Here is a 16,620-nt window from a genome sequence, read left to right as displayed (position 1 = left end):
TAATTACCTTTCATATCACAGCGCTTGAATTCAAATACCCACATTTACTCTGACCAACATCAATTGAAGGCTCGCATTCGAGGTATTTATTTGGAAATTGAAAGCATTTTCAATTTCCAAAAGAAGTTATCAAGCATATTCAGTTATTGAAAGATATTGTGATCTTGAGGCTATGGTATTACGTGGGAATGTGGAGATAACCGAGTCAGCCTTTGAATTTTTCTTTCTACATGTTTCTTGCATGCTTTGAGCAGAAAGGCCATTTCAACATGAAAACTTAATTACTTGTAGTCCTCAACTTTTGACTGTTGTTGTGTCTCTTCAATGGCAAGATCTTGTAAATATATTGCTTGCACATCATAGGCAAAACTACCTCAGTTTCAATTGATGGCACAATCAAGCCTTGGAACCCGACAACAAGCACAAGAAGTGTACTTTGCAACCCTGTTCTGACATATTCTGGGCATAGATATGAAAGGAGCCTTGTGGGGCTTTCTGTTGCTATTGGTTCAGAGTCAAATGAAGTATTTGTCTATCATAAATCTATTTCAATACCAGTGTCATCGTACAAGTTTAACCATGTAGACCCAGTTAATGGTAAAGAGGTTTATGTTGTCGATGGATAGTTGGCTTCCTCTGTATGCTGGAAAGGGCAGATCCAAACCTGCGTTGCATCATCAATGTTAACATTTAGGCCCAACATTACAGAGTATCAGGACTTAGTACCATTTTTGTCAAATGACCCAACCTTCCTTGGACAATGATAGATTGGGGTTCTCCAAAATAATATGTTTCTACAACCCGGAAACTTAGTCTATATATATTTAACAAGTCAATTTGGCCATTCCAACAATTTTTGACTTAATGTCGAGTTGGAAAATATACCCAAGACAGGGCAAAAACTTAGAACCTTTAGACTTGCTTGAAACGTGGGATATTCGAATCCTGGTGGGTATCTGAAACACTCCCTGCTTTACCATCCAACCAGGTCTCCATTGACACATACCATGTTTTGTTAATTAAACGTGCCAGAGTTTTGAAACTAACTAACAAGCGTGTCCTCAAGTTGTCTAAGCAGATTCGAAAGATGGGTATTAGCATATGCAGATCAAATTAAACTTACTATATTAATATCTTGATGCTTCATATTCTAGGACTGCGGTATTCTAACATATTATTTTAGTACTTAGAAGTGCATTTCAAGAAGATATAACGAAGAGCAATTACTTACGTGTATTTTTTTCAGTAAACGTCTGCCTTGCAATTTTGAGATGCAGGACTGCAAATTCACATTTTTGGAGTTGATTGGGTTTATCTCTTATGTTTTTGTTATGTTTTTTTGTTGGGATTTTGGAATCAACTGAGTGGGCTTTTTGTCCATTATTTCGCTCTCTTTAAATAGACTTCTATGAACCCTTTCTCATCCAATTGCACAAGACTATTTTTTGGTTCATCTATAGACGAGGCGAAGTTTCCTTTTCAAAATGAGTTTCAAAATTTTAATAATTCTAATTTCTATAATTAAATAAATTATTTTTATTAAATGAATTTTATGAAAAGCATCTTACAATTAGTTAATGTTTTAGTTATAGTGTGAACCACCAATGTAAGTGATTTGTTTTAATATTTGCAAATCTAATTCGCCGCTTTTCAATTACCATGTAAAACACTGTAATTTACTTTTTATTTAAATATCAATAGTTTGGTTTTGGTTTTGTTCTTTTAATATCATATCTGCTGGTACACGCTGGTCATCGTGGTTAGTGCCTTCGTCACTACTGAGCTTTATATATGCTTGCCTATCTATAGAGGTTTCCTCCTTTTAAAAATCCTATCGGCCTCTCTTTGTACCTTTTGGGACAATTGCTAATTATTCCCCTAAGAAAAGATGCGTTTTCCTAGCAAATTAACATTGTAAAAGAATATTCGTTTGAATGTCCATGTATATGGGCAATGATATCCACTTTTCTCACTATAAAGTTCTAAATAAGGAAACAATCTGATTTAATTGGCTATGGTAGATCCAATGGATTACAAAATTAAAGACATATGGACTTAATGTGATAACTTCCCAACAATAAACTACCTTGCACGGAGCGGACAGCAATCGGAATGAATAGAATACAAAGCGTCCCCACTCTGCTATCCTGCTCTCGCGTTATAGTACCTTCTCTCGCGGGAATTCGGTCCTTTCGAAGAGTAGGAGTTTGCAAGGCGATGGCGGGAACCGATGGCGCGGCTTCTCAAGGGGTGGATAGTCCTTCCCCCTCCTCGGCCATTGATTTTCTCACTCTCTGCCAGCGCCTCAAGGTCAGCCAGTCTTTCTATCTTCAGCATTTGACATTTTTACATCAAATTTCCAACCATGGCTGTCTTTAGAAAATGAGACCTGCAAACCCTAACCCTAACTATAAATTTTGTTGAAAGGCTAAGCGCCATTTTGGACTTATAGATTAACGAGGTCGAGCTGAAGCGGCAGCCAGTCCGGTGCTATTGTAACAAAATTGATTTTTGATTTCGATTTTTAGAAAACGGCCGCATAGATGAAGTGCGCCTCTTAAGAAGGCCACGAGCTTTAATGGACCGAATACAATTTACTCGGAACATGTTGATAGATAATGCTACTATTTAAGTCTGTTAAATATATACAAAGTTCACTGTGATCTTAGGGAGGCATGTCCCAGACATTCGAAGAAAGTTATTTTTTGAAACGAAAGAGCTGGTCGATATCGACATTGATACTGGGAGCCAATATTGACATGAACAGAAGGGCTGGGAAAAGAGGTGGCATAAAAACGATATCCGTCATCGACAACCGGCCCGACTTAACAATCCCCTAGGAATAGCTATAACAAAATTGAGAAGCAATTAAAGCATCGAGTTACAAGGAGTACCAAGCACACTGAATGCACCATATGCAAATGTCGTGAGCTAGGTCTCTGATTAAGTCAGCAATCGTCCTGAACCAGCTGCTAGAAAACTTACATTACCGAGAGCGTGATCTGCATTGTAGAAATTAGACATGGTAAAAGAGACTTGAACCAATTCAGATACTCTATGGCAAATATGGTAGCGATTCCGCAATCAGCTATGTTGCAAATTGGCAAATATGAAAATGGTATGTTGGAACATCATTTGAATCTGAAGAACTTGAACTATTATTTTCTTCGAGGACCGAATTCTGTTCTTAACTGCAATAAACTATTTTCTGGTCAAGAGACCTTGGAAGAAAATCACACCGTCTGGTTGGAGAGGCCGCAGAGGCATGTGCCTGGTGAAAATAGTCAATCGGAGAACTGAATCTGCACACTAGGCAAACATAAGTGAATTTCTGTTGCTATCCTTCTAATTGTAGAATGGGGGTAAGAGGGGAGCATTCCTAATGTATGGGCCACATCCCTCATCACCCCAAAAAATTTCCTTTACAGTTTTGTTGAATTACTCAACAAAGGGACCGCAATGAGATGACTCAGGCATAAATTTAGGAGGCTATTGGTTAGATTCCACATGGGAGCTGCTGATTGGTGGTGAAGTGGACTAGTTGACATGGTCAACTCGAGGTTCAAGGCTCATGAAACACTGCTTAGATCCTTTTGATTAGGGTGTCCAAATATATCTGGAAGACACAACTTGGAGGCTTAGGAATAGGGCATTAGACCTTAGATTTGTTGTTTGTAATTCTTGTTGATGTAGATAAAAATAATTTTAATAACGTACAAAAAATGACGACAAAAAGTACAATAGCGACAACACAATGCAGGAGTGGAAAAGTGGTCCCTGCATAAAGCAAGATGCAGAATGTAAAATACTAATCTAGGCTAAGACCCAAAGACTCAATACTGATAGAGGAAAGAAGATTTGAAAGAAAATAGATCCAGAACTTGGAATACAAAAAGTGCTCATAACTCAAGATTAACTAGAAGCAGCTCCCTTAACAACTAATGCTGAATGGTGGGAGCTCTGGATCAATGTTTTAAAACTCCGACACATGTTCAGAAACGGCCGAGGGTCGGCTTCGACTCCGACTCCGACTCAGTATCGACTCGGCCGGTTTGATTTCAATGATTCGGTTGTTGTAAAAAATACATTAAATATTTTTTTTATTATAAAAAAACATAATTTTAAAGATTTTTATTCATGTTTCCAAACACAAAGCTTTAGAATATAGAGAGAAGACAACATATGATCAAAGTAGGCTCATGAATATATTCATTATATGAAAATGGCAACCAGTGCACTGTCCAATACATACATGAATGATGCTATAGAGATCAAAACAAAAACACATAACCAAGGAGGCTAGAAATGGCCTCTACAACAAAAGTAAACTGTGAAACATCATTAGTCACCAGTTCTATTGGCTACTGCTAGAGGAGCCAACATCATCTGGCTCAGACTCTGAATTGGAGTTAGATAGGGAAATCCATGGCTCCTCCTCCTCATCATTTCCAACTGCAACTGTAGAAGTGGTAGCACTAGCAGGATGCGCAACAGCTGCACGTTGAGATAGAAGAGATATGCGCTTTCGTCATTGCTGAGCAGAGGAAGCGCCTGCAACTGAAGGACTTGGGGTTGGGCTTGAGGTTGGTACAAGTGGATTTGCATTCAACTGAACATTTTGTTCAAGTAATGCCTGTGTTTGTAAATCCAAATCAAGATCCTCATCAGAATCAAACTTTGCTGGATGACTCTCCACTACCCAATCTGATGTTGGATCAATATCTTCCAACACAATGGGATTTGAATCAGGTCTTTTGTTCAGCAATTGGTTGCGTCTGAGCCGAAGGTCATATTGGACATAGACTAGATCATTTAACCGTTTTTGATGCAAACGGTTTCTCTTATTCGTTTGAATCCTCTCAAAGACAGACCAATTGCGCTCACACCCAATAGACTAGATCATTTAACCGTTTTTGATGCAAACGATTTCTCTTCTTTGCTTGAATGTTGACACCTAATCCGAAACGGATGAGGTGAAGCTGGACAGTCATCTAGAAGATGAACTGATCCATTTTGTATATGTATAAATAATAATTGTCTAATGAATAAAATCACCAGTTGTTTCTTGCGCTCATTAATTTTCTGTGTTAACTTGGCCTGACATGGTATCAGAGCACAGGTCCCAGAAATAACTCCTGCCTCTGCCAGGTTTCTGCTGCCTCATGAAACCTCTGTCCTGAGACTGCGTGCTTCTGGCGGTGTTCTGAGCGCCTCTGGCATGACAGAATATGGTGCGGTGAGCGTGGAATGCGCTGTTGAATGTAAGCTCTATGCGTTGATGCGTTTCTGCTGTCGAACCATGGTAAAAGACTATCCCATTCCATTCAAACAAAACTGATATCAAGTAGTCTATGGTGACTGCGTTTTTTTCTTGAAGAATGACTGCGTTGTATTAAGGCTGTCGTAACCATGACTGCGTTTTTTATGAAGACTGCATTGTATTATATGAAGACTGCGTTTGTAAAAAAAAATGCGACTGCGTTTCTTGTAACGGTGACTGCGTCTCTTGTAATGGTGGCTGCGGTCTTATTTTAATGAAGACTGCGTTTTTTTGTAATGGTAACTGCGTTTATGTAATGGTGGTTGCGTTCCTTTTTTAATGAGGACTGCGTTTTTGGTTGCCTTCGTTTCGGAGTTCGCATCCCACAACGAGGTATCCGGAAGTGTTTGAGGACCAAACACTGCTCCCGTTTGAAGTGTTAAACTTGATTGGACGCTCTGTAGTTGGCATGGTCTTCCATATCACCACCACCTCTCAGCTTTCCTGAGTTTTTAAAAGAGAAGGTTTCACTCCCACCGCCAGCTGCTTGCAGAAACTCACGTGTACAGAAAGCTTAATTAAATACTTTATTATGTGTTGTTTTAGGGGCATAGTCACCATTAAAGTATGTAGACTTGTTTGAAGAGAAGTGCAGTGTATTTGCGCAGTTGGTTTATGCATATTTCTGGCCTTTTGAGAACTTTTCTTTTTCTCAAGGCATCGTCCTCCTGATGAATTGAAGTCGCTCTGTAATCTGTGAGTCCCTTAAGTTTGAGAATGCCGAGAGATGATTTTAATGGCGGTTCTGGTATAAAGTTGTGCTGTTGATTTTTCAAATGATGGCAGTCTTGAGTATTGAATGGTAAGCAGTTTTCAAAGCAGTCAGAGTGTTTATATCAGTGAGAGTGTTTTATATCAAAGCATCTGTAGTATTGCATGATATATATTGAAGTGATCCATGAGATTTTTTTTCTCTCTCAAAACATAGTAATATTACTGATATAAGAAATGCTGATATGCTGATGCAAATGTTAGAAGAAAATAAAGTGCATAAGGCTGTGGCATAAGATTTTTTTCCAGCAGAAGTCTTTTATCAACAGATTTTTTTTAGCAGAGATATTTTTTACAGAATGCATTCAATCATTTCTATGGTCGGAATAGTTCTCACTGGCAAGGAGAACTATTCTGAATGGTCTCGGATGGTAAAACACACCCTCATCTACAATGAGCTGTGGAAAGGAGTGTGTGTCGGAGAAGAAGACAGAGACCCTGTGCAGCCCACATCAGACAAAGAACTCGCCATTTGGGAAAACAAGAACAGCAAAGCCTATGCATTGATCGCAGCATCAGTAAATGAGGAAGTAAGTCGTCATATTTCATCCTATTCCACTGCCTTTGAAGCTTTACAAAAGCTGAAAGAACTCTATGATACACATTCTGCACTTGAAGTTGTTCAGCTCATGATTAAACTCTTCACTCTTGAACTGAAAAATAATGATCCTCTTGCTCTTGCATCTGAAATAAACTCTATAATGCATGATATTAAATCCACTAAGGTTGAGCTGGATATCTCTCTTATTGCCTTTCTCAAAGCACTCTATCCTACCTACTCCAATTATCTTGAGTCTTTACAAGCAAATGGAAATCTTAAAGATATAACCTTTGACTCTCTTGTGAAAAAGTTTGCTGAAAGAGAGAAAGCCTTTGGAAAGAAAACAGTCCCTGAATCTTCTGAAGAGACTGTTTGCCTTGCTCACAAAGAAAAGCATCCTGCTCAAGATTCTACAAGAGGAAGAGGTGGACGAAGAGGAAGAGGAAGATACTTCAGAGGCAGGGGGGGCAGACATTCTCAAGCAGAAAAGGCAGATCTGCATTGCATTCGCTGCAAACGAAATGGATCACATGATGCTTCTACATGCAAGCTACCATGGGACAAGGTTGAGCAGAGAAGAAATCAGCAGAAAGGTAACACTGATGACACAGACAAAGGTAAAGCACCTGAATCCGCTCACTATATTGAGGCACAATGTAACATTGGAGTAAATGAAGACTTGTTTAATGCTTCACATGCTTCTTCGAAAAATGACTGGTTGCTTGATTCAGGAGCAACCTGTCATATGACTCATAGGAAAGAATTTTTTGAAGATTTCACTGACAATGTTGATGGAGCAGTATACTTTGCAGATCAGTCAAAAATCAAGCCATCAGGGCTTGGCACAATCAGGCTTAAACTGCCTGGTCTTCCAGATTTTCTTCTGGATCATGTTCTATATCTCCCAGAGCTCAAGAGAAACTTGCTGTCCCTGGTCCACATCCGCCAGCAAGGTCACTCCATTCATATGTTTGATGGAAAGCTTGAGGTAAGAAAGGCATCTGACCATTCACTTGTCATGAGAGGTATAGAAGAAGAAAGACTTCTTAAACTGCAAGGAACCTCTGCTCATGCACAACATTTTTCATATATTTCTCATCATGATGAAGGTACACTTCCATCAAGTTTATTATGGCATGCTAGATTTGGACATCTAAACTATGATAGTCTCCGCTTGTTGAAGAAAAATGGTGTTGCTAGTTTGCCTACAATTCCTAGAAAACATAAACAATGTGATGCTTGCATTCTAGGAAAGCATAGCAAACAGTCTTTTCATGATTCACATTCAAGAGCACATAGGAAGCTTGAACTTATTCATTTAGATTTATGTGGTCCAATGCCTGTTCCTTCTGCAAATGGAAATAAATATATCATGACATTTATTGATGATTACACCAGAATGTGTTGGGTTTACTTATTGAAGAACAAATCTGATGCTTTTCAAACATTCAAGAATTTTCATAAGTGGATTGAAAATGATGCACAATCTCATATTGGGTCTATTCGCACTGATAATGGAAAAGAATATACATCAAATGAATTTGAACACTATCTTCGCCAACATGGGATTAAACATCAAACAACTGTACCTTATAATCCTCAACAGAATGGTGTAGCTGAAAGAATGAACAAAACAATTTTGAATATGGTACGATCCATGCTTTTCTTCAAAAATGTAAAAACAATGTTTTGGGCTGATGCTGTTCTATGTGTTGCATATATAAAGAATAGATGTCCATCTAGTGCTATAAGAAACAAGACTCCTTATGAATTGTGGTATGGACATGTTCCTTCGGTAAAACATCTCAGGATATTTGGTTCCACCTGTTATGCTTTAATACCAAAGGTACATAGAAACAAACTTGGTGCTAGAAGTCGTAAGTGTATCTTCCTGGGGTATTCAAACACATCTAAAGCATACCGCCTTTATGATGAAGTAAATAAAAAGTTTGTTTTATCTAGAGATGTCATTTTTCTTGAATCATCCAAATCTGACAGTGTTGTTGAGCGGCAACTTGATCGCTTGGATAGATTCACAAAACCGAAATCATTCCAAGAGTTTGATAATAAGATTCCACATCTTGAAGGGGGGATTCCTATACTAGATCAACATGTGGAATCTTCTTCTGAAGAACAATCTCCCCTGCATGACACTCCAACAACGGATGATGCTTTAAGTGATGTAATTGATAGAATTGGGAGACTTAATCTTGATTCAGTCCCAACTCAATCAACAGAACAGCCTGGACCATCTCAGAAAGGTCCCCCAAAGTCGCTGACAAAGACACTTGAAAGTGTTCATCCTGATGAAATTGGAAAAACAGGAACCAGAAATACAAACCGACAAGATGGAGGTGATGTAGATAACTCTAATTCACCTGTTGATATGGATGTTACTTATGATTGTGAATTGAACTTGTCTACAGATTTTGAACCAACTTCCTTCAAAGAAGCTGCTTCTCATGATAAATGGAAAGAAGCGATGCAGAAGGAGTATGATGCCCTCATAAAGAATGGCACTTGGAAGCTGGTTGATCCTCCATTTGGAACCAAACCAATTGGCTGCAAGTGGGTCTACAAGAACAAGTACAAAGCTGATGGCTCACTTGACAAGCACAAAGCTAGGCTTGTGGCAAAAGGTTTTGCACAGAAGGAAGGGGTCGATTATGAGGAAACTTTTGCTCCCACAGCAAAATGGGCCACCATCCGGACACTCTTTGCACTAGCTGCTCAGAACGGTTGGAAAGTCCATCAAATGGATGTAAAAACTGCATTCTTGAATGGAGATCTAAAAGAGAATGTTTTTATGTCCCAGCCTGAAGGATTTGCTGTGAAAGGACATGAACACAAAGTATGCAAACTTGTGAAGTCCTTGTATGGCCTCAAACAAGCACCACGAGCCTGGTATGAAAAACTAACTGAGCATCTTCTGAAACTCAACTTCAATCATTTTGATCTTGATGATGCAACTTTATTTGTCAAGAAAGTTGGCAAAACAGTTGTATATCTTGTGGTATATGTAGATGATCTTTTAATGACAGGGAACAATGAAAGCTATATTGCATCCATAAAGAAAGAACTAGGAAATTTTTTTGAAATGACTGATTTGGGCTATGTTCATTACTATCTTGGCATTGAAGTAACCCAACACCCAAAGTCCATATTTCTTTCTCAAAAGAAATACATTGGAGATTTGTTAAACAGATTTGGCATGACAGAGTGCAATCCCCTTTCTACTCCAATGGAACAAAACTTGAAGCTCACATCTATTGAAGGAAAGGAATTTGAGGATGCAACAAAGTATAGACAGCTTGTAGGAAGTCTCATCTACCTCATTACTACCAGACCAGACATTTCATTTGCTGTTGGAATCCTCTCCAGGTTTATGCAAAAGCCTTGTGAGGGACATTGGTCTGCTGCAAAAAGAGTTCTAAGGTACTTGAAGGGAACTCAAGACCTTGGAATCAAGTATACACAGGTGGACGACTTCAACTTGATTGGATACTCTGATTCAGACTTCGATGGAGACAAAGAAACTAGGGTATCTACTTCAGGATATGCTATGAGTCTTGGATCGGGAGCTGTCTCCTGGAGATCACGCAAACAATCAGTACTAGCAGATTCCACAACAAAAGCAGAATATGTGGCAGCAGCTGAAGCAACGAAAGAAATTGTGTGGCTCAGGAAAATTCTTGAAGATTTGCAGGTAAAACAAATACAATCAACTCCACTCATGATTGATAACACCTCTGCAATAAAGTTGGCCAAGAACCCAAAGTTCCATGATCGTACTAAGCACATCAATACTAAATATCATCTGATCCGACATCATGTTGAGGCCAAAACAATCCATCTCCGTCATTGTTCCACAAACGAGCAAATTGCAGACATCTTCACCAAAGCGCTTGGAAGAGAAAAGCTTGAAAGATTCAGAACGATGCTTGGACTCACCAACATCCCTTCAGATTAAGGGGGGGAATGTTGACACCTAATCCGAAACGGATGAGGTGAAGCTGGACAGTCATCTAGAAGATGAACTGATCCGTTTTGTATATGTATAAATAATAATTGTCTAATGAATAAAATCACCAGTTGTTTCTTGCGCTCATTAATTTTCTGTGTTAACCTGGCCTGACATTGAATCGTCTCAAAGACAGACCAATTGCGCTCACACCCAGTAGCACTACAAGTTTGACTCAAAATACGAATTGCAAACTTCTGCAATTGAGGACAATGGCTACCAAAAGCCTTCCACCATTGTGCTACAAAAAACATAGTAGTGTAATGAGTTAGCTCAACAAATTATATCCAACTTTCAAATTAGAAACAATTTAACAAAATAAGAATTTGAAAATTGATTTTTTTGTTTACCTGGCTCATCTGCTTCCCTTGCAATCTTTGCTAGGTTCTTGCCAAAGGTACCTGTGGTTTTGCTGAAACAAGTGACCTGTCGGTGTATCTCTAGCTGATCACTCTCCATAGGGATCATGCGATCAATGCAGTCAATCAATCCATCTCTAACCTCCCCACCCAAAGCTCCTGCCTCCAGAGCTTTATAATGATACCTTGGGTTCAAAAAATACCCAATTGCATGTATAGGGCGATGGAGTTGATTGTTCCATCTTTCATCAATGATTGCCCAAATGGGCCCATACTTAGCCACTCTATCCTTGTATGCTGTCTTTATTTGCTCCTTTGCTTGATCCATAGCCTCATAAATGAAGCCCATAGCCAATCTTTCCCCATCCACCAACCGCAACACCTTAACCAGTGGCTCAGCAACCTTCACAATCTCTGCTGCCTTTTCCAAAATATTTCTTCATTAACTTTCTTTTTCAAATATTTGCCATCCTGTTTGTGAGATCACTTTCTTTCATTCCATTCATCTTTGGAAAACATCTTTTGCAAGTTTCTATGTTGGGAAAGCATAGATTCCAATGTCAAAAAATGAGTTGAAAATCTAGTGGTGGCAAGCCTAATAATATCCCTGCCCCCTGTGTATCTCCTCATTAGGCTCAAAATCCATGAATGATTGTAGATACATTTTGTTATGCTTTTGGCATGATCTACAATGTTCTTGACCCAATCTAATTTGTCAATAACCTCAAGCATGAGGTCCATGCAATGTGCAGCACATGGGGTCCAAAAGATGGTTTTGTGTATTTCCTCTAACAGTTTACCAACGAGAACATAGTTAGAGGCATTATTTGTGATGATTTGAACAATGTTAGCCACCCCCACCTCCTCAACAACCTCATCCAATAGTTCAAACAACAATTGTCCATCTTTCACCCTATCAGATGCATCAACTGATTTTAGAAACATGGTTCCCTGTGGGCAAAAGATAAGAAAGTTTATGATGGTACGATTCCTTTGATCAGTCCATCCATTTGACATGATGGCACACCCTGTTTTTGCCAATGAGTTTTTGAAATCTTTCAAATACTCATCAATGGAGGAAATTTCTTTTCGTAAACAAGACCCCCTTAACTCATGCATAGTAGGGCCTTTGAAGCCCTTTCCAGCAGCAAATATGGTATCAAACATATGCTCATAATATGGTGAACAAGAAACATGGAAGGGGATATCAGCATCATACCACCATCTAGCTATGTAATCACAAGCAATCTCCCTCAATTCTTTCTTCCAATGGTCATCTAAAGTGGGTTGCATATGACTTCTACTAGCTTGAGGACCATGTGCATCTGATGGAGAGGAGGGTGTGACAGTGAAATAACTTTTAATATTCATATCACCCTTCTTTTTCATTTTACCCTTACCCTTTTTTTCTTGCATGGACTCCAAAGAGGGAGGAACATAACGGAAGGGGTTGGATGCATTAGTACAAGGGATAGATGAAGAGCCCTCAAAATCAAAATGGGGGTTGGTAGCCATCATTTGTTGTATATTCATCTTCCTCCCAATTTCAGCCTCTATTTCTTTTTGCCTAGCTTTTTCTTCCTGAAACTTCTCAAAACTTTTTAACAACTACTTCCTAATCTCCCCAATTTGTGGTGATTCACATGGAGTAATTTGGCCTTTAATACCAACCAAGTGTTGTTTCAGCCTATGAATGCCCCCAGGACCCTCCTTAATTTTTTTATGGCAAAATTTGCAATGCATTTGATTATCAACCATTTCAGCATATGCCCAAGCAGCGTCTTTCACTCTAGGAGCCATTTTTTGACTTGGAAATGAAAGGAAAAAATCTAAAAATGAAAAAAATAAAATAAATTGCTTCAATGTTCATTTCTTTTACAAAAAAGACTTTTCAATTTCCAGATTTGCACAAAAAAATAAATAAGCAAAAACAGATTTTAGAAGTGAAAAAAAATACCTCTAGGCACAAACCGCCTCCTCAATGCTGCTCCAACAAACCAACTCCTCAATGCTGCTCCAATGGCTGCCCAAGAAGCTCCTCACTGCTACTCCAATGCTTGCCCAAGACTTCTCACTGTTGCTCCAAAAACAAACTCCCCACATGTTCTCACACAAATGCAATGAGATAGTTGTGAGGAAATGAGAGGGGTTGGGTAGCTTTTATAGGGTTGGGAGAGGTAAATGGACCTCAAAATAACTATGACAAATTAGAATTGGCTGTGGGGTCCAATTCCCCCCCCTCCCCCCCCCCCCCCCCAAAAAAAAAAAATTCCGCTGGTCGTGCTTTTGAGTCAGTGACCGAGCCGACGGGTTGTTACCGAGCTGGTTGGGTTGTTACCAAGTCCGACTTGGTCGGCTTGGTAACAACCCGACAGACCGATCCATTTCGGCCATCGAGCTGACTCGGCCAGTCATTGCCTTGGTCTGGCTTGGTCGAGTCGGAGTCGGCTCGGCCGTTTTTTAAAACACTGCTTTGGATATATGACTATGTGGGGATGCACTAAAAAAGATCTAGATTGTGCGGAGTGTTGTTCCCTAGAAGAGGCATCTTCACACAAAGGCTTGGACATACCTGTCTTATTGTTGGTGTGGGATTTGGAACAACAATTTTGTTAGGGTCTCTAAGAAGTAGAGATGACCCCTAGGGGCCTGATTGCTCTAGAGTTTGAAACAAAGTTGTTACAAGTCTGTCTATTGATACCTAGGAATATGGGAGTACCATAAACAAGGAAGTGATCATCTTGTTGGAGGTTGGTTTAAGGGGTGGTTGGAGAATTTGAGACTTGAGTGTGAATGCCTCCCTCATGTATAAAACCAAGTATCTTTGGTTGGGATATCGGAAGACACTGGAAAGGGTTTGTAACTCCCTAAAAATACAATGGAAGTGCCCTCGTAATAAATTAGGCATCAAAATATTAAGTGCTCCTTTGTCTCAACCTCCCAAAGATGGTAAAATTGGCAGATTTTGTTTGATTGGTTTAGTTGGTGCGTGGTCTCCACTTGAAGTTTATGTGAACTTGCTCTAAATTAGCTCATGGGAACATAAGGAGCATGCATCCAGTAATGATGTGTGCATGGAGGTTGGCATTGAGGCTGTATCTCATCTCCGTGAAGTGCTTTGCATAGTGGGCCATCTTCAAACGTAGCCCACCCGATGGATTTGTCAAATTGACATGTACGAAGTGCTTTCTAATGTTGTTTGGATTGATCTTGTTCAATATGTAAGATTTGGCGAAATGCATCAAGGGAGTATTTGAATGGAGGGAGGCGGTCCATTGAAATAGCTACAAACTCCAAGAGATCTTAGATCCCTGGAAACCAACAATATGCCTACCCATGGGGGCTAGCCAAAGTAGTGGACTTTGATGAGCACTAGGCTAGGCATGGGTATTGGCTTTATTCAAGAATTGAGTCAACAAAACTTCAAACACGGTCTAGGAGTGAGACTAGGTTGAACATAGTTTCAAGGAGAAGGGGGTGGGCATCAAACTTTGTGAGCATGATGGGGGAGGAAGACTGTTTGCTTAGATCTAATACTACATTGAAGGTGAAGGGATTGGAACCTCTTAATAATGGCCTAGCGAGGCTCTAGAGTGAGGCTTCAAGACCATGCTAGGAAGTATTGAGGATATGCTCTATCAAATGATGTCGTAGACATTTGCTTTGTGGTTTGGATTATATAATGAATCTATTTTTGTTGAATAAAATTGTAGTTGGCTTGTTTATATTAGACTCCACATTGAATTGTCTGTCTACTTTGTTGAACAAACTTCCAATTTATTAAAGTGGCGTGTCTATATAAGATTATGCATTGAGTTATTTGCCTGTGGTATTGAATAAGCTTCCAATTTATTAGATTGGCTTGTTTATATTAGACCATGCAATTAATGATCTTTTGCTATAATCTTTTAAGGTTCTTAATAGCTAATACTTTTTAGCATAGCTTGTTATCCTTAAGCATGGGTTGAGTGCTTCGCTATTTGCTTTATTGTGAGGTGTTCTTTTGCCCTTACACCAAGGAGTCACTGTGCCACTCTTCCACCTTTACGTCTTTATATACACTTTATATAAATGGATAGCAACATTTTCAACCAAATTGGCTCAAATTATATACTCTAGAATATGTTAGAATAAATCGAAGTATATTTCATTAAAGTACATTGTTGATACTTCAATGAACAACTAATTACTATGCTTCCTAGACAATTCACAGTTAAAGTACACTTTGATCTACTTCAAGAAACAATTTGTACTATTCTTGGTCAAATTTATTTTAGTTAATGAAATAGCTAACATTATGGATGAAAATGAAGGTTATCTATGCCAAGCCTACTTTAATTGATCAACTCATGCATAACGGGCCTAATAGAAGTTAGCAGAGTCTATCAGTTATTTCTTAGTTGTTTCACGTCGATTATTATCTTAAATGGTTTACCATATCCCTTCGTTCATTTGATACCAACATTTGAAAGGCATCCAATATGACAACTAAGGCTGGTGCATATGTTGTAGGATTTGAACTCTTGTCAACTTGGTCGAAGTGTATCGTAGGTATTGGGAACATGTATAACAATGTAACCACTTCTTATTGTTTGGCATTATCTTAGACAATGGATCCAAAATATTGAATTTGAAATTTAGTTTGGTGTGAACATTGTTGTAAAAGAGCTGACTATGTTTTCGTGCATATGTTGAATCACATAATCTCGCTAGAAGATTTGATGAAAATTCTTTTCTCCGCTTTTGCGATGTTTGGCAGATTAAAATACACAAAACAAATTCTTAATTTCTTAATGTTTGGCGAGGTTCATTATGAGTGAACTATAATTTGTCATCTATCTTCAACTCTTTGGGAAGTGGCCCTATTTTTATATTGCCATAACACTAGTGCTTTATCTTGTTCCTTGAAGTCTAGATCTGACTCTATGAAGTAGTGGTATGACGAGGAGTGTAAAGCACAACATAGAGTATCCATCATTCTTTCTTCCATGTTCCCTCCACTTGTCCTCATCACCGAGAATCTTGCTGGTACTTTCTTTGCCATGAGAAATTTCTCTTCATTTCTAAAGGACATGTTAAATGTGTGCGTTCTTCTGCCATTCCCAAAAACTTTTGGCACATCCTCTTCCCCCCACCATTCTGGTCTCTTTACTAATTGTCACTCACCCATGTGGGCAACGCATAGGAGAAAAAATTTCTCCTATTGTTTTATCTTGCTAGCTAATATCTCTATGATGATTTGCAAATGGCTAGCCTTAGATTCCTCTCATCCATGCTTCGATTTGTGAAATTTATAAATACCAGATTTGATTTATTTTCCTAGCAATATTTTATGCCCATAAATTTATTTTAACCTGATAAATTATTTTCTAAATTGCTGAATAAAAATACATTGGTATTTAACAATAAATATGTAGTAGAATCATAGGGAGAAAATCAATCACATATTAGAAATTTTAAGCCCTCCAATTTATCCTTCACTTCTATTATTTAGAATAAATAAGGGCCCCCTTATAGGGAAAATGACCCACAAAGAATTACTTAATTTATACAACAAATGGAACCTAGAAATCTTGGAATTCAGTCCTTAGAGAATTTAAACCCTCGG

The 16,620-nt window shown here is 38.7% G+C and overlaps 1 protein-coding gene across 2 annotated transcripts in view; it reads left to right on the top strand.

The window, feature by feature from the left end:
- Positions 1-2,034: 2,034 nt before the first annotated feature.
- The window catches only part of LOC149138109 (uncharacterized), a 268,030-nt gene continuing 253,444 nt past the window's right edge, over positions 2,035-16,620 (top strand). Inside the window, exon 1 of one of the 2 annotated variants that reach the window (XM_089448335.1) lies at positions 2,035-2,310. In XM_089448335.1, coding sequence (XP_089304461.1) covers positions 2,113-2,310 — 198 coding nt within the window. In that variant the 5' untranslated portion in view covers positions 2,035-2,112. The remainder of the gene's footprint in view (positions 2,311-16,620) is intronic. The other variant, XM_089448334.1, reaches the window with a different exon arrangement.

The sequence above is a fragment of the Pinus tabuliformis genome, chromosome X (assembly GCF_031772625.1).
Source record: "Pinus tabuliformis cultivar Carrire ecotype Pingquan chromosome X, CPIR1, whole genome shotgun sequence".
In the NCBI taxonomy this organism is placed as follows: domain Eukaryota; kingdom Viridiplantae; phylum Streptophyta; class Pinopsida; order Pinales; family Pinaceae; genus Pinus; species Pinus tabuliformis.
The sequence above is the reverse complement of the archived record's forward strand: the minus strand, read 5'-3'. Positions and strand labels throughout refer to the sequence as shown.